This window comes from Mustela nigripes, chromosome X, assembly GCF_022355385.1.
Source record: "Mustela nigripes isolate SB6536 chromosome X, MUSNIG.SB6536, whole genome shotgun sequence".
NCBI classification, from domain to species: domain Eukaryota; kingdom Metazoa; phylum Chordata; class Mammalia; order Carnivora; family Mustelidae; genus Mustela; species Mustela nigripes.
The window spans coordinates 112444785-112463866 of NC_081575.1; the positions used below are offsets into that span (position 1 = coordinate 112444785).

Sequence of the window (19082 nt, forward strand, 5' to 3'; positions counted from 1 at the left end):
AAGAATTCTTCCCTTCTAGAGCTTCGCTATTGCTTTATCACTACCTGTCCCAACACCACAGTGGTCTGTCCTGTGGTCAGGAAGTTAAAAGTTACAATTCTCTGTCTCTCCCTCTTGTCCTCTCATCCACTCACGAGCCCTGGCCGCACGCGGTCACTCGCCTAGCTTCCCAGCCGGACTGGTCCAGGCTCCGCCTTCTGCGATTCCACCTATCAGCCCCTCAAACTCCAGAGTCCGCCAGTTTCCATTCACAACTACCGCCGCTATAGGGAAACTAACACCTGCGCTGCGAACGAGTAGCCTCTGCTCCCAAGGAATGTGCAACCTAGAGGCAGAAAAGGACCAATACATAGAGAAAATAATATAGTACAGACAACGTAGTTTACTCAACAGTCCACTGGGGATTCAGGGAGAACTTTCTGATGCCTTAGTTTTGCAGGAAGGTAGCCTTTGCTCAGGTGGAGAAGGGTGAGATTCCCAGGTGGGAATGGTAAATCAGCATAAGCAAAGGCACTGAGAAGTGGAATCGGCCAGAATTTTGGCAATCGAATTTAAAGGGAAGTTCCAGAGTATCAAGGATCACAGCAATAGAGACGGGCTAGGCCTGGGTTATGTAAAACGAGCCTAGTAAACCATGCCAAGAGGCTCTAATTATGTTCTGAGGCAACAGGAAACCATCAAAAAGCTTTTAAGCTGAGGTTTGTTATCATATTTGTGTTTTAGGTAAATTACTCCAGTTTGCAATATAAAGGACGAAACTTGAGTATCATTGTCTAGATGAGCACTTAAACTGGAGCAGTGAGAGTAGGACTGAGAAAGTAAAATAAGCCCTGCTACTAATCAGACTGTGATGCACATATACAAGGGCAGAGAGAAAACCAGGAAAAAAAAAAAAAAAGAAAGAAAGAAAGAAAAGCTAAGCTTCTCTTAAGGACATGCTGCAGCTGCAAAATGATGAACAATCGCCATCTTTTGAGGAAGACTGGATGACTTCCCTGGCCTAGCTTTGTTCCTCTTTCCTCCAAATCAAAATCACTGAGCTACCCAACTACTAAATTGGCCCTGCTTCTCCTAGTCCATCCTGGGAATCATTCAGCAAACACCCCAAACTGCATAAAGCCTTGCCCTATTACTGCTTGCAGAGACACTTGGAATAACACATCTCCCACTTGACCTTGTCAGGCTCAGTGCATCAGTAATTAGTGTCATAAGCTTTGGAGTTGGACAGATGGGGAAACTCAAGCTGTGGCTCTCTGATCTTGAGTAAATTCCTTAGTGTCTAGTCCTGTTTTCTCATCTGTAGAAATCAAGGTAGAGAAAATAGTTCCCAAGTGCACGCTATATGTTGGCAAAGTGCCTGACAATAGTGTTTCTGAATGTTAGCTGTTGTATCATTGTTGATGTGAAAACTCCCCTACCTCCTTAAGAGTGGGTTGGTACTTGACCTGCATGTATGCTCTTAGCACAAGTATTTTACCTTTGTAACACCTATTACGCTATATTATACTTCATTGCCTCCACAAAGCTGCTGCTTACAATAAACTTCAAATTCCTTGAAGGTGAAGACTTAATTACAGCCCCTGACTAGAGAATGCCCTGAGTGGCCAAAAGTGTAGCTGTACAAATCACCAATTTTGCTGGTACCTGTGACCAGGAAAATCGCTGAGAAGCATTGAGAATGGCTACTATTGTGAAAGTGTCACTGTTTGGGTTGCTGTAACATTTCTCATGAGTTAGACCAGACTTTCCTGTCAGAACAATAAGTAAGAATGTCTTCTAGGAGGGACTCCTGGGTCACTCGGTTGAGTGTCCGATTCTTGATTTTGCTCTGCACTCACTGAGGAGCCTGCTTGGGATTTTCTCCCTCTGCCCCTCCCCACTGCTTACACATGAACTTTCTCTCTCCAAAATAAGTAAGTAAATCTAAAAAAAAAAAAAAAAAAAAAAAAAAAAAAAAAAAAAAAAAAGCCTTCTAGGAAGATGTTCCTAATTTAAAAAGGGTAAAGATTTAGATTTTATTTTATTATGATGTACAAATGGAAGTAAATCTCCTTTTATAGGCAGTAGACATTTATCCTCTACAATTAACCACTGAATTCATTTTCCTGAACAAGCTTGAATTGCTCAAATTAACTTTGTAAGTTATTCTAAAAACCAATTTCATCTCAAATTACAGCTACCCTCATTTGAATTCAATAAATCATTAGATGAAAATAAAGTATGTAAAAAATCTAATGCAAAGATACATTGTATGATGATATCCTAATAAATAGAACAAAGTAATCTTTATTCTGCAACATAACATTTTTCTTGGTTCCTGACATATATACATCATCTACTTACTCTCAGGTTAAGTTCATTTTAGTTTATCCTCCCTCTATGAGAAAATGCCTAAATTTTAATTTTACGTCATCAGCAGAAACTAGAAAATAAAATGACCAAAGAATGATCCATGAATGTATCCTACATTTATTGCAAGCATAACGGGAAAGGAAGAAAAAAAAAAGTCTATTCTCTAAAAGCCAAACTAGTACTCTTTGAGTTAATTTGGATTTTTTCTTGCTCTAGTAGGACTATGGTAATAGATTCATTGAGTGGTCAGTGCAGAAATTCTCAGGAAAGAACCTTTCATTTCTTACCTACCATTAATTTCAGAATTAGTCAGCAGATTTATTCCGGGACATACAGTGGCATCTCAAATCCTCTCCCACCATCACTGCTACACCAAGGGCTTGATATATTTTCCAGATTACAATTAGCTAAGATAGCAAAATAAAATACTTAATGTATATTCATATGAAAAGTACATTCAAATCTATATTTACACAACTGATTAAAAGAAAGAAAGAAAAAAAAAAAAAAAAAAGAAAGAAAGAACTGGGGTGCCTGGGTGGCTCGGTCCGTTGGGTGTCTGCCTTCAGCTCAGTTCATGATCCTGGGGTCCTGGGATGGAGCCCCATGTCAGGTTCCCTGTTCAGCAGGTAGTCTGCTTCTCCTTCTCCTTCTCCTTCTGTCCCCCCCAACTCTTGCTCTCTGTTGCTCTCTCTCAAATAAATAAAATCTTAAAAAAAAAAAAAAGAGGAAAGAACTATGCAGTGATAGTGTTTATTACTTGAGTCTTTCGTCCAGTGATAAGCACTTAGCAACACAAGGAGCGGTGGTTTGAGAAGGAATGCTAGCAGAGTTGCTATCCCCACCCAGAACCCAAACCAAAGTACCATTTCAGAAGAGTGGCTGAACTAAAAAAGCAGAAACCAGAATGTACATAGGGATGACAAGTGTCTTAGTCTGTTTGGGCTGCCATAACAATGAACCATAGACTGGGGAGCTTACAAACAACAATAATTTATTTCTCACAGATCTGGAGTCTGGAAGTCCAAGATCATGGTGCCAGCAGATTCGGTATCTGGTGAGAACTTCCTTACTGGCTCATTGGCCATCTTCTTGCTGTGTTCTCACATGGCAGAAGAAGTGAGAGAGCTCTCTGGGGTCTCTTCTATTAGGGCACTAACCCAATCATGAGACATCACCCCTATGACCTAATCATCTCCCAAAGGCCCCACCTCCTAATACCATCACATTGGGGATTAGATTTCAACATACAAATGGGGGGGGCGGGGATAAACATTCAGTTTCGAACAAGACGCATTACTATTTACATGTAAAGTAGCCAGTATTACCTAGATGTACTCATTATATGGTTAAAATTAGAGCCTATTCGCTTAAATAAACTATCTCCATTTTTGATCAGTAACATTTTATGGGAAAGAATTTACCCAATAAAGTTGAGTTAAGGGGCACCTGGGTGGCTCAGTGGGTTAAGCCACTGCCTTCGGCTCAGGTCATGATCTTAGGGTCCTGGAATCGAGCCACACAGCGGGCTCTCTGCTCAGCGGGGAGCCTGCTTCTCCCTCTCTGTCTGCCTCTCTGCCTGCTTGTGATCTCTCTGTCAAATAAATAAAATCTTTAAAAAAAAAAAAAAGTTGAGTTAAAAAGACAATAAAACATTAAGTAGAACAGGTATCAAGTAAATAATGTTGGTTCTTCTAGTGACACAGAAAAATACCTAAAGTGATTATAATAGTGCAATTTTGCTAATAACGCACCAAAAGAAATGCGTGCCCCAGGGAGCAAGGGAAAGTCATCTTCCCCAGTTTTTTTGACGTGGATGCCTGCTTTTAGAATAGCCAACCTTACCCTAATCCATGTAGCTCTGGAAAGGAGAAAAGGACTGGTGGCTTGGCGTGTTGGTGATGTCTTCAGATTGTACACCAATCTGACAGAAAAAGATGAGCGGAGAAGGGGGTGGCTTTTGTTTTCCTGCTTTTCTAAAAATCTCTTGGGAGTTTTCCAGTCACTTTCTGATCTACACGGTAAAGGGATGTCTCACTAATATAACAGAAATTATACATATTTTTTTAAAAATAGGAAGAAACAGTCATTCAACAAATATTAATATTGTAAAGAAAGGCTTTTATTATAGTATTTAATGAAGATGAGCAGCAATGGTAATACAAAATTCTTTCTCAAGCCCGCTGACAGACCTCAAGCCCATTTCCCCCCTTCAAGTTTAGGAAGGTACAAGTGAAGCACTTTTGGAGGCGTAGAAGACAAAAAGTTTCTTGTTAGGGTGTCTCAGTAGCCCCAGAATCTATAGCACCCCTCTGGAGGTCATATGACTAAGGCAGGGGGTGGGAAGCACACCTCCCCAAGGCAGTTTCCATAACCTCTCTGGAGAAGGTGACCAAGAATTTATCATGCAAACCAGGACACAGCTGAGAGTGAGAGACTGCTGTTAACAATCACACCAGAACCCCAGGTGCAAGTGAATCACGAGTGGCAAACCGTGATTGGGACACACCCAATAAATACATCTTTGTAGCTCTAAGATTTAAAGACAAATCAGGCCTTGGTACTTGGGCTCTTACTCCAATCTGGAAGACTCATTGCAAGAGAATTTTGCACAAGGAACTTGTGAGAGGCCTAGGAGGGAAGCCCATGTGCACTGGAAAATGTGTTTCTTTTGTGTTTACCCTCTTAAAATAACTATGGTTTGAGCAGATCAATTACATACACTCTTAACATAAACCTCCCCCCCATTTATCTTAAGAATTTTATTCATTTTCTTCCCAGAGAAGATGTGCACTCTAGAAGCAAATGCCTTTACCAACCTCCCTTTTTAAAGAACAGATATCCCCCCAAACTTACACAGGTAGCTCCAACCTTTTTTTTTTTTTTCCTACTGAAGTATTATTTATTTTTAAACGTGGTAGAACATACATAAAATTAACCAGCTTAACCTTTTCCAGTGTACAGTTCAGTAGTGTTAAGTCTACTTATCCAACCTTACCTTGCAGATCAGATGATTAGCATAGTAATGAAAGAAATACCACTAGTAAATGCAATATGAGTTTGAACACAGGCTTATAGGCAACTAGAAACATTCCAAAATATTTATAAGCAAAGGCAACAACGGCATGGCTTCCTCAGAATATGCAGAATTCTCTAGACTTTAGCCTGTTAAGTTTCTCTTCTTTTACTATAGCAAAAGTCTTCTAAACCACTGTGTGAATTGGAAACATGAGGCATAGAACCTCAACTAATAAAATAAAGTTCAGACAGTTTTCAACGGAAATCAAGATAGTTCTATCATTGTGGAAAAGATTATATTTTATGAAACCACGTACAGACAATGCAAAATAACACTATAAACTATAGACTATATTACTATATTACTAGTCTTTTGAAAAAGATTTCTGTAAATATTCATGAAAGAATTTTAAATTCTAAGCACTTCAAGCATTTTCTTTAAAATGTTCTGCATATGCTTTCTATGTGATCAAGTTTTGAACTAATATATCTAATCTTCAGAAGTACATAAGGATTCCCAGTTAGAAGTAAATTCTTGTCTTCTTTGAACTACAAAATACTTTTTGTATATCATAAATTGATACTAAGTAAGCATATCATGTACTAGGAACGACAACTAAACATCAGGGCAAATATACTCATTGCGAAGGCCTCAGAAAAGAATATACATTCATGTTTTGAAATAAAAATACCAAAAACCATGGCCAGTGTTCAGCAGGCCAGGAAGTACCAGTTTGGGCCCTAGGGCTGTTTCTCAAAGGCCTGCTTTCTGGACGGTCAGTGTCTGCCTTTCTAGCTGTTACATATTTTGGTTACCATCCCTGCTTATAACTCTACAGAACTACTAACTAATAAACATAAAGAGGCAGCACAGAAATATCAGACGTAAAAAGACATTACAATTACCCAACAGGTTACTGTAGAAGAAACTCCTGTCTCTTGCTGCTAGTTCAGTGTTAACTGCCATTTTCAATCAAATGAAAAACTCATTTACCAAAGAGCTTTCCTCAAAGACTGATGGAGCACTGCCACACCAAGAAATGCACATCTATAATTATTATTAAACGCAGGTGTTTAGATAGTCCAGTTGGCAATATTTAAAAAGCTAGTATTTATTCAAGCAAAGCGCTGCCTAGAGATGAACTCCTCAGGGGATCACTTGGCTAGTTGACGGCTGGGGTTTCGCTTGTATATTCAGTACATAATCATGACGGAAGGAAGAGCGGACAGTGCGATTCATGAGGGGCTGAAGGGGGCGGAAATTGTCCACCATCCTTTTCTCTTTCTCCCCCTCTGAAGTGAAAAGCAGGGTCCGAAACTGCTCAAGCTAGAAATAGAAGTACGAAGCATAAATAATTTCAATAGAGTAACAGATGCTCTTTCATTTCCACAATTCTGAAACATTGTTCCACAACTAGACACAGTACAACCTCTCTCTGTGTAGGAATGCCTTTCACTGCTGAACAGGGAATAAAAGGTGTGGGGAGGAGTGACAGGAGGTGATAAAGACAATGCGGTACTTGGACTCTGAAGACGGGGGGGGGGGGGGGGAGCAGTACCAAAGGCTCAGTCCCCCACATACTGGCTATTTGCCAAGAACAAGTTATTTCATCTTTGATTCTAGGAACCTCATCTTTATTTTTTTAAAGATTCTATTTATATATTTGACAGAGAGAGAGAGCACGCAAACACAAATACGGGGGAGCAGCAGAGGGTGAGGGAGAAGCAGGCTCCCCGCCAAGCAGGGAGCCTCATAGGGGACTCGACCCCAGGACCCTGGGATCATGACCTGAGCCGAAGGCAGACGTTTAACCGACTGAGCCACCCAGGTGCCCCTAGGAACCTCATCTTGAAATGGGCAAAATAACTAGCCTACAGGATAACATAGAGAAGGCCTGATGCATATATTAACAATGCCGAAAATGTTTTCTCAGAATATAACTAAATAATTAACATAAACAATGTATTCTTCATTGCTCACTGTACCTGGGCATTGTGGGGAAGGCAGTGCATGGGGTTACCTTTTTAACAGGCAGTGGGATACCACCTGCCATCACTGTCCAAAAGAATTTTCTATGATGGTAGCAATGTCCTCTGCGTGACTCCTTATAGTAGCCACTAACCACATATGGATTCTGAGTGCTTGAAATGCGGCCAGTACTACTACGGAACTGAATTTTTCTGTATTTATTTATTTTTAATATTTTAAAGTTTATTTTTTCTTTAGTAAACTCTACACCCATCATGGGGTTCGAACACACAACCCCGAGATCAAGAGTTGCATGTTCTACTGACTGAGCCAGCAAGGCACCCGGTAACTGAATTTTTAAAAATATTTTATTTATTTATTTGACAAAGAGAGATCACAAGCAGGCAGAGAGAGAGGAGGAAACAGGCTCCCCACGGAGCAGAGAGCCCGAAGCGGGGCTTGGTCCCAGGACCCTGAGACCATGACCTGAGCCGAAGGCAGAGGCTTAACCCACTGAGCCACCCAGGCACCCCTGTAACTGAATTTTTAATTTTTATTTTAATGTATTTATATTTAAATTTAAATGGCCACATGGGGCTAGTAGCTAATGGACTGGACAGTGCAGCTCAGTACAAAAGGAGCTGCCCCAAGTCAAGGCTTGTTCTTTAACATGGCAATAGCATCATTCGCCCCCTGGCTTTCAGAGCAACCATATTCGGGAACACTTGACTTCAAGCCAGCCATAAGTTATTGTCACAACACTTGTCGTCACTCAATCCCACACACCGCAGCTATGGAGAGGACAGCCTGGGGCACAGTATGCAAGCGTGGGAAGATCTGTTTGGAACAAAGACTTCAGGTCAAGGAGAGCTGCCGAGGCAGGACTGTGACCAGAAGCAAGTGCCAAAGGGAGTATACTTGCAAATTACGTATCTACCCTCGTAAATCAAGAACATGTCCAGAAGTTAAGATTTATTTTTATTCAGCTAACTGCAAAAGATTAGAAATAGCTCAAGTGTCAATAATAAGTTACATTAGATCTATAAAATGGACTAGTACATAGCCATTAAAAACGATATCAAAGATAATGCTTATTACCTATAAAATGTCCCACATATCACTGAATGAAAAGAGGAACAAAATGGGGCACCTGGGTGGCTCAGTTGTTAAGCATCTGCCTTCAGCTCAGGTCATTAACCCAGGATCCTGGGATCGAGCCCCACACAGGGTTCCCTGCTTGGCGGGGAGCCGGCTTCTCCCTCTCCCACTCCCCCTGCTTGTGTTCCCTCTCTCGCTGTGTCTCTTTCTGTCAAATAAATAAATAAAATCTTTAAAAAAAAAAAAAAAAGGGGCACCTGGGTGGCTCAGTGGGTTAAGCCGCTGCCTTCGGCTCAGGTCATGATCTCAGGTTCCTGGGATCGAGTCCCGCATCGGGCTCTCTGCTCAGCAGGGAGCCTGCTTCCCTCTCTCTCTCTCTGCCTGCCTCTCCGTCTACTTGTGATTTCTCTCTGTCAAATAAATAAATAAAATCTTTAAAAAAAAAAAAAAAAAAAAAAAGAGGAACAAAATGGTAGGTACACAATGATTCCATTTGGTTTGAGAAACTTATGTATATTTATACGGATAAAAGACCAAAGAATTTATATGTATCTGTAAAGATTAAAAACCAGAAGGATTTACCCAATGACTAACACTGATTATAGGTGACTGAATTGTAGATGACAACTAACATTTTTTTCCTGACTAAATTTTCTGTGTTGAGATTTCATTGGAAAACTACCCACGTGGGCCACTAACCTTCTGATTTATTGATTGTACTGATTTATTTTTCAGTGTTATGTCAATTTTAAATATGAAGGATAGACACATACTAAATGTATAGGTCAGCAAGACCAGGCTTACGGACAGTTAAGCTCTCTCTGTTTTGTCATTTGTTTTTGGTGGTTTTCATCACACACATTAAGAAAAAAAAATTACATGGTCTATCTTACTAGTTGCTTTCTTTAGGACTTCTTGGTTTCGGTATATCATTAGAAAAGCTTCCTCCATTTGGAAGTATAAAAAGATTTCTCTGTGTTTATCCTCGCACTTTTATGGTGGTGTTTTTAACATTTAATATATCTGGAATATATTCCTGTGTGAGGTCTGAATGATGGATCTAACTTTTCTCCCCCCAATGTCTGCCCCGTTGTCGCCCAACAGCATTTACTGACGAATTCCATCTTTACCCCCCATTGAGATGAGATGCTATCTTGATCACAAACTAAATTCTCATATGTACTTGGCCGTATTCTGAACGTAACACTTTCTCTCCTCCAGTGGTCTCTTTACTTTTGTGCCAGTACCACACTATTTCATTATTGAGGCTTTATAATTTTGTGGATCTAATCATCTCTCTTTTTTTCTTTCAGAATTTTCCCTGGCTATTTATGCTGTTTGTTTTGCTGTGTGATTTTTGAAATAGCACATCTATCTAAAAATCCCATTGGCACAGTAAATGGACCACATCAAATTTAGGGAGAATAAACAATGGAGTATAACAACTGAAAGAGAGTTGACATCAAAGGTGTTTTTATGCTGTCTTCTGATTCAATAGCGTAGTATGAATTTTATGAATCCTTTTGTGCCCTTCAGGGACGTTTTAAGCTTATAAGTTACATTTTCTTCTTATGCTTACTCCAAGGCATTTTATATTTTTGTTTCCATTATTAATAGTTTTTATTCTATTATAACTTTATATCATTACATCCTTTAACTGATTATCATTTGTATATGTTCAATGTATTGATTTTTATAAACTAATATTATACTCCACTAATTACTGAGTTACCTCATTTTTGAAGTAGTTTTTATTGTTTCTCTATTTGCTTTTTCTTTTTTTGGTCTAATTGTATTGGCTACTTCAGGAACGTAATATAAAATTGTATATTGTAATAATCTTTCTCTATTAGGCATACTATTTATTTTTTAACTGAGAGCAATCCCTTTTATCAAGTTAGGGAAATCTCCATTCGTTCCTATGTTATTTAAAATTTTAAGAAACTAAGGGACCCCTGGGTGGCACAGAGGATGGAGTGTCCGATTCTTGGTTTTGGCTCAGGTCATGATCTTAGGGTCATGGGTTCAAGTGCGAACCTTGGTGAGGAGTCTGCTGAAATTTTTCTCACTCTCCCTCTGCCCCTCCCTTTGTGCTCTCTCTCTCTATCTCCCTCTCTCTCTAAAATAAATGAACCTGGGGCACTTGGGTGACCCGGTCAGTTAAGCCTCTGCCTTCAGCTGGGGTCGTGATCCCAGAGTTCTGGGATCAAGCCCCACATCGGGCTCTCTGCTGAGTGGGGAACCTGCTTCTCCCTCTCCCTCTGCCTATGGCTCTGCCTACTCATGCTTGTGCACACGCTCTCTCTCTCTATCAAATAAATAAATATAATTTTTAAAAAATAAAATAAAATAAATAAACCTGAAAAAATGTTTAAAACTGAATAGTGAATTTTGCTAATGCCTTTTAACAATATGTAGAAATGGTTATACGATAATTCTGTATAGAATCACTGATATGATGGATTATATTAATATCATTCTTAATAATGAACCATCCTTACTTTGCTGGAATATGTATTACTAAGTCAAAGTGTATTATTTCTTCTAATGTACTGCTAGCTTGTTTCTCATACATTATTTTTCCTTTCTTTAAAATATATTCTTCCGGGGCGCCTGGGTGGCTCAGTGGGTTGGGCCTCTGCCTTCGGCTCGGGTCATGATCTCAGGGTCCTGGGATGGAGCCCCGCATCGGGCTCCCTGCTCAGCGGGGGAGCCTGCTTCTCCCTCTCTCTCTGCCTGCCTCTCTGCCTGCTTGTGATCTCTCTCTCCATCAAATAAATGGATAAAATCTTAAAAAAAAAAAAAAAAAAAAAAAAAAAATATATATATATATATATATATATATATATATATATATATATATATATTCTTCCGAGGGGCACCTGCGTGGCTCAGTCGGTTAAGCACAGACTCTTGGTTTCAGCTGAGGGTCATGAGATCTAGCCCCACATCAGGCTCCATGCTGGGAATGGAGCTTACTTAAGATTCTGCCTCCCCTAGGGCACCTGGGTGGCTCAGTGGGTTAAAGCCTCTGCCTTTGGCTTAGGTCATGATCCCAGGGTCCTGGGATCGAGCCCCACATTGGGCTCTCTGCTCAGAGTGGAGACTGCTTCCCTTCCTGCCTTTCTGCCTGCTTGTGATCTCTGTCTGTCAAATAAATAACTCAAATCTGAAAAAAAAAAAAAAAAGGATTCTCTCTCCTTCTGCCCCTCCTGCTCGTGATTTATTTTCTCTCTCTCCCTCTCTAAAATAAATAGATAAATCTTAAAAAACATAAAATATATTCTTCAATCTTTAGCATATCTTTATTTGTTGGTCCAATATTTGATAGATGCTGGTATCTGTTATCCAGGCTTCATATAAAAAAGACTTTAGAAGCTTTTCCTCTTGTAAAAATGCTTTGTAATTAATAAAAAGCCCATAAAGCAAGCATTTCCAAGTATTATTGTAGTTTAGTTAAATTGTGAATTAAACAGGATTTTGTACATTGACATAGTAGTCATCACTTAAACCTACTTTTTAAAGAGAAAATAAGTTCAAAATAACTGACTTAGAATTTCTGGACAGACATTGTTGGATTCTGTCTTAATCCTGAGGTTCCAAAGCAAAATTTCCTTAAGGATTTTAAAGGGTTTTGAGTACATCCATTTCCAGGCTTCATTCTTCCTTTTAAAAGGGTCTCGTGTATATAGAGATTTATTGTTATATATAAAATACACAGTGCACAAGACATCATTGTCAAATATGAAAGTAAAAAGCTTACATTTCCTAAATTTTAACTCTTCTCTCTAGTTGATTTGAAGCATTCCCTAGTTTATATCCAAATTTTAAGATAAGATGTTAGCACATCTCAATAAACATGTATTAGCATTACGAGATCTTAACAACTGATGCCAAAGTTGGAGCCCAGCCTTGCTTCAAAGGGGCAGGCTAGCGGGTCCTCAGAAAGAAATGTGGATGGAAAGAACGTACCTGATCGTGATCAACCTCTACGGGCTGCTTCTTAATGATCCAGGTGACGGACTCGGAGAGTGGGGGGGTAGTCAGGGACCCCGAGTAGGTCCAGTAATCTGGGCAGGCAGGCATCAGGCAGGAAGGATCAAATGACCCAAATTCCACAAGGGTGTCCTGGCCAAGAGAAGAGGTCGCCACGTCATCATTTCATGGTGAAAGTCACTCAGGAATCAGCGGACGGGGTGATGAGTCTAGGGGAGTCTAGGGACCAGCAGCGGTCTGGAGGAATTCTGGGCACTTGAGGACAGAATCACGGCCCTGCCTCGTTCCCGTCGTTAACTCGGTAGTTCTGCTCCTTCCTCCTCCCCGGGAACAGGACAGGTGCCGCGCACTGCCTCCCTCCGTCCGGTGACTTGACTGCAGTGCTCTCCTCTAACTCTTTGGGAGGGAGGAAGTAGCTGCTGCGTGTCCCCTGACAGAATTCTCCTTTCTAAAACGCAATGCAAATTTGGGGGAGTCAAGTTCCTGGACGGAAAGGGGGAGACAGAGAGAGGGCAGGGAAGAGGGAGACGGACAGGGAGGGAGAGGGAAGGAGGCCGTGGGGACAGAGACCGAGGTGGGGAGGGAGAGAGAGAGAGAGAGAGAGAGAAGTGGACCTCCACGGAACGGCCTGGAGGAACGGCCAGTTAGTCTGGGGCCCGGACAAAGGTGTCCATTCTGGAGGATGTGGGTCATTGTTCGGTACAGCCGGCCACGCCACGTTTCTGTCCAACTCTTCTCTGCTCGCCGCCGGCGGGACCGCTCTGGCTGTTGCCACAGGGACTCAGAAGGAGCCCAGGAGGGGACAGCACTGGGTTCCCGACTCCCTGAGGGCTAGGGCAGGGCAGCAGAACCCAAGCGGTGAGCACGCGCCCACAGAATCCCTTCCGGCCCCTGCAAGGTGTCCCAGGGCCGGGCGCGCTCTCAACACACGCGTGTTAAGGGCCAAGTGCTCTTCGGGGCAAGTCGCAAAGTGCCCTGTGAGTGTCTCCACTCGAGATTACACGAAACAGGCATTTCGAGTGACTTGGGAAAGATAGTATTACCTTATGCTTGATCGATGGCAAAGTATCCACCAATTTCTGCAGCTCTTTGTGATGTTTGCCTAGCTAAAGAAGCAGAAATGAGAAAATATTAAAAACAATAGATATCTGACTTTTGCCATGGTGACACGATATGAATGAAAATGAGCCACCTGGTGATTACATAAAAACAAACCAATCACACGACTTAAACTACACTTAGACTGGTAGTTTAGATCACTATAAATGTCACTGAATTCAATTAGACACAGAACATGTGAGCAGGCTGTTTGCTGACAGGGTCCTAGTGCCTGCGGGGGAACCGGGCTCCTGCTCCCTTTAAATATCAGTCCTTGTGTTGCAATTTGAATTAATGACAATTAAAAATTGTTCCACCAAGTAGCCACATTTCAAGAGCTCATTTGCCACATGTGGCTTGGGACCACTCTACTGGGCTGCATTTTTATACCATTTGAAATATATTCAGAGCAATCTTCTATTTAGCTGCCTTTTTTTTAATTTTCTTTCTTGTTTTCTTAAGTGAAGTCTCGCTGACACAATGATACATTAGTTTCAGGTGTACCACATAGTGATTCCACAAGCCAACATTGTTTCTTTTTAATCCCAATACACTTAGATGTTAAAATTACAATGTTGTATCTTTTCATCTTAGGATAAAACACGTCATTTAAAGTTGGTCGGACTTTCTTACCTTTAAAAATACTCCGATCACAGCCAAGCCATGTTCTTCCTGTGCTGCATCCTCAAAGTTTTCAAATCTGACTGCATTCCAATGCACCAAGTGCAGCTGAAACACCGTTAAAAGCTGGTTTGCCACATAACCAGCATAGGATTGCTCCAAAACAAATAGCCTTACTCAACACAATATTTTAACATGTTTCCTCACCCAAAGTAAAGCCGCTGAGAATAGCATACAGCAGTCTGGTGCGAAATGAGATAGAAATGAATAGGAAGAACCGCATGCAGGAGCAACTACTATTATTTGTTTTAGGGGCGCCTGGGTGGCTCAGCTGGTTAAGCATCTGCCTTCGGCTCAGGTCATGATCCCAGGGTCCTGGGATGGAGCCCCATGTTGGGCTCCCTGCTCAGTGGGGAGCCTGCTTCTCCTTCTGCCTCTGCCTTCTGCCTGCTTGTGCTCTTGTTCTCTCTCAAAATAAATAAATAGTTCTTTAAAAATACTACTTTTTAAAAAAAGATTTATTTATTTTGGGGGAGGGGCTGAGGGGGAGAGAGGCTTTCAAGCAGACTCCACACCTAGAGTAGAGCCTGATGCAGGGCTCGACCCCAGGACCCTGAGACCATGACCTGGGCTAAAATCAAGAGTCAGCCACTCCACTGACTGAGCCACCCAGGTGCCCTAATATTACCTGTGAATAGAGAGATTTATTTGGAGAAAAAGAAAAGAAATACAACAAGGTGAGTACATTTCAGTGAGGGAGCAATGAATGTCCATTCCCATACTGATTTGCATGAAATCATCATATCCAAAATCCATTTGCATCCTAAGGTGAGATTTTTATATTGAGAGAAATAGATTCTCTCCATGGGAATTAGACAGGAGTTGAAGTCAAATTTCTTTGAGGGATAATGACTTAAAATATGTTTCTTTTTAAGGTAGCATCTAAAGCTAAATTAGGGGAAAATCTCTAAGAAATTCTACTTCCTTATGCCTTCCCTAGACTTCCCTACAAATTCTTTTTTTTTTTTTTTAAAGATTTTATTTATTTGACAGGCAGAGATCACAAGTAGGGGGAGAGGCAGGCAGAGAGAGAGGAGGAAGCAGCCTCCCTGCTGAGCAGAGAGCCAGATGTGGGGCTCGATCCCAGGACCCTGGGATCATGACCTGAGCCGAAGCCAGAGGCTTTAGCCCACTGAGCCACCCAGGCACCCTCCTACAAATTATTTCTTGTCCACTGTTCACAAAAGCATCTTCACCCAGCCTCCCAAGTAGATCCTCAAGGTCACATTTTGCTTGTTCCTCTCCTCTCCTAAAGCAGACCCTGCCTCCAAGTCCTGTTGCCTTTATTTCAGAAATGCTTGTTAAATCTCACTCTTTTCCTCTATTCCTAGCACCACAGCCTTCATCAGGGCTCCCACCAATTCTCACTTGGGCCAATTGAACCTGGAGGCCCTGTACTGTGGCCTGGGCTATAACTTCAGGCTATAATTGGAGCCTAGCTTCAAATTCCATTCCGGAAGGATTCTCTTTTAGAATCTTAAGGTTCATTTCTGCTCTATTATTTGGGATGAGATCACGTTTACACGTATAAACTGGGAGTAATCACATATGCTTGAGAGAGCGTGTTAGCATTTATAGGACCCCCCCCCCCCCCCCGATTCTTCCTGAGGCTGTCTTAGAAATACAGCACTGTCCCCCCCTCACAGTTGTCACTGCTCCCAAGCTGCTCAACATACCTCTGCTGGGTAACATTTGCTATCCACGGTGTGCTCGGAGCCCCAGGCATCGATGGCCCCCCAGTGAAAATGGAATTGCTTTAACCGGTAGTTGTGCTCCAGGGGTCCTCCCTCGATCACTGAAATGGCACATCCGACAATTCAGGGGACAGTTTTTCACACCATGGAAGAATGCAGGGGAAAGGCCAGAGCTGTGGATGGACCTTTTACATGAACTGTCATTAAGTGGAGCCCACTCAAAAATTAGACACAAGTGCATAGAAACTTGACTCCCACGCAGTCAATTCAGGTATAAGGGCGTGACCTGTGCTCTGAAAGACACTGAGATTTAACAACACTCCAAGCTACCTACAACTGTTAAAGGCCAATTTTTGACTTCTTTTTATATTCTATATTTACTGTGCCCACTTTTTTTTTTAATAGGAACATGAAATAAGTTTCAGGGTTTTATTGTCAAAGTCTTGTAAAACAATTTTAGAAACTGTACACTACCTTAGGTTTCACTGGCCAAACGTGAAGCTTGAAACTCCTGTGAGAAGTTTTCAGTTGCCTAACTATGTTGCATTTCACAAGGGATTACTATGTGCATTAGACTACTATTGCGGTAAAGGTAACACAAATGTTTTGGTTTTATACTTGAGGTCAAATAAAAAGTACATTATGAAGTAGATCTGTCATATTTTAAAAGATGTGATGGTCCATTTAGAATGTACTACCCCCTTTGTCCAACACTGAGATGAAAACAAATTAATAAAAGAGTGGAAAACTGAAAATCAGGAGAAGAGATCACTTTCTTTCACAGATGGACTCAGGAGAGGCAGATAGCTTTCTCTGACATAGAGGTAGGAAAAATGACTTCAGGGAAAAAATCCCCAAACGCCTTAATGAAAAAGTATACGACTCTACTTCAAAATGTGCTACTTACTCACCACCAACGAGAGTTTCATTTGTGATCTTGTTTCTGTAATTAAAGCCTCGTCAGCCATCAGAAAGAGTGCGTGCACAGATAATCTTTCAAAGTTAAACAAAAGCCACAAAAATTTAGGCACAAGGCTTAAAGGACTATCAATTTCAAATGTTCATTTTCAGATGTAACTGTAAGAAGGCTAATTTGTCAGGTCAGCAAACAAGACCACAAGTAGATTCATCATGCTGGAGGATTTTAATGACAATTAGGATATTCCTGCCAAAATTAACATGCAATCAGTGCATTCCCTGTATGGCTCTTTTATTGCAATGAATCAAATTCTAGAAATACTATAAGTGCACGTACTTAATAAAGGAGAGCACACAACAGAAACAGTCCATGCCACTTTTCACATGCATGCCACTTTTCACGTTTGTTATGAAGCAGCAGCAGAAGAGTCCGGCTGCTTGGTTACCCAATCAGATCTCACCATGCCAAGAACTGGTCACTCCTGTATGGCTTTCCACAAGTTTTGGGCCGTAAATAACTAATGTCAATATCAGGAGCTATGGAACCATCTGTAACCTGGAGCTGTACCCATGTGGGTTTGAGAAGAACAAATAGAGCATTAAGCAGTCACACGAAGGCACCGCACTGCTGTGTGTATGCGGGAGGCTCCCCATGGAGGCCACGTGCAGCCACTCACCTCCATGTCTTCTTCAGGATGCTCATCTCCATTGACTTTGATTCTCTTAGTGAGTCACCAGTTCCCTTTCCCACACAACAGTCTTTTATTTTAGGGGAGCTTGGTTCTCTTGGTTTCTCCTCTTGTTTCTCTTTCTCACTGACCTCCCCTTACTCCTCTTCATTGTAATCCTGTGTAACTTTCACATCTATGTCACTCTCTGATTGTCTTTCCCGATGATCCATTTCCCTATCTTTCCTTTTCTTCTGGCTTGTTGATTATTCTCTTTCATCTCTGCTTTTTTCTTTGCTTTTATCTTTCTTCTCCTTTTCATGTCTCCTAGGGGATGGTGAGCAAGACAATTTTCTCTTTTTAGGAGATCTTGTGCCACTCCTACTTCATCCTTGGCCCTCTCTGCTTGTGCTTCTGGAATGTCTGTCTGTGCTATATAACTTTTTGGTGGTATTTTGGAACGTTCCTTTTCTTTATCTTCTTTCTTTTTGGCCCTGGTTTTTGATGTGCTCCTTGGCCTTCTACCTCTCTCTCTCTCTGGAATGAAATCTTCTCTGTCTTGGAATTTTGGATCACTGCCTACTCCTTGACCTAGAATGTGATCTTCTTCTAGAACTGCTTCTTGATTGCCTCTGCCTAGAAGATATGGGAGCCCTCCTCTTCTTAGAATATGATCTTGACCTTGAGTTACCCATGACTGCTTTTTAAATGTGCAATAAAATGCAAATTTCTCTTAGCATATTTATCCAATCCAGTTTCATAAAATGGAAATGTGGGGACAAAAGATGCTCTCTTTCTTTTTTTATGCACTGATATTTTTTTTTTCTTAAGTAAACTACACTCATCGTGGGGCTTGAACTCACAACCCTGAGATCAAGAGTCACTTGTTCTGCTGACTGAGCCAGCCAGGTGCCCCTATTTTTCAATTTTGGAAGAAAAATATTCAGATAAAACGAGATTTTAAAATCACCCTTCCTCAGACTTTGGGTTGTGCTGGTATTTTTTCCCCTTGAATTTGCTAACACATATTAATTAGTTCCTCTTTTCCTCCATTTAATCCAACCCTGGTGATGTCTGTCCATGGTTAAACCAAGACAACAGCACAAAACCCACCCATCTCATCTCACTTAGCGATCTTGAGCATTTCTTGCATCACTAGTTGAATTTTATGTATGACTACAGCAACCCCAAGGACCAAACACACTGGATATGTCATGCAGTGGTTGGCTATGTATCTTACTGCCTTTTGAAAATATTTCACATAATTTCTTCTTTAAAAAGTTTTTGAAAGAGGTGAGCAAAGACACCAATGAGAACTTTTCTTTGAGGGACAGGGGAGATGCAGAGAATCATACCACCTGATTCACTAAACGACTAGGAAGATGGTACTAGAGCATACTGAAATAAAAGTAAAATCATCTTCCAAAAACTCGTTTTTCTAGGGGCACCTGGGTGGCTCAGTGGGTTAAAGCCTCTGCCTTCGGCTCAGGTCATGGTCTCAGGGTCCTGGGATCGAGCCCCGCATCGGGCTCTCTGCTCAGCAGGGAGCCTGCTTCCCTTCCTCTCTCTGCCTGCCTCTCTGCCTACTTT

The 19082-nt window shown here is 41.3% G+C and overlaps 1 protein-coding gene and 1 pseudogene across 1 annotated transcript in view; both read right to left on the bottom strand.

The window, feature by feature from the left end:
• Positions 1-4456: 4456 nt before the first annotated feature.
• Positions 4457-19082, bottom strand: part of LOC132006838 (carbonic anhydrase 5B, mitochondrial) — a 55526-nt gene continuing 40900 nt past the window's right edge. The window contains exons 4-8 of the mRNA XM_059384895.1: positions 15889-16007; positions 14165-14260; positions 13477-13539; positions 12410-12565; positions 4457-6697 (exon numbers count right to left, since the gene is read on the bottom strand). Of these exons, the coding sequence (XP_059240878.1) occupies positions 6518-6697; positions 12410-12565; positions 13477-13539; positions 14165-14260; positions 15889-16007 (614 nt within the window). The 3' untranslated portion in view covers positions 4457-6517. The remainder of the gene's footprint in view (positions 6698-12409; positions 12566-13476; positions 13540-14164; positions 14261-15888; positions 16008-19082) is intronic.
• On the bottom strand, positions 17082-18667 carry LOC132006937 (serine/arginine-rich splicing factor 11-like; annotated as a pseudogene).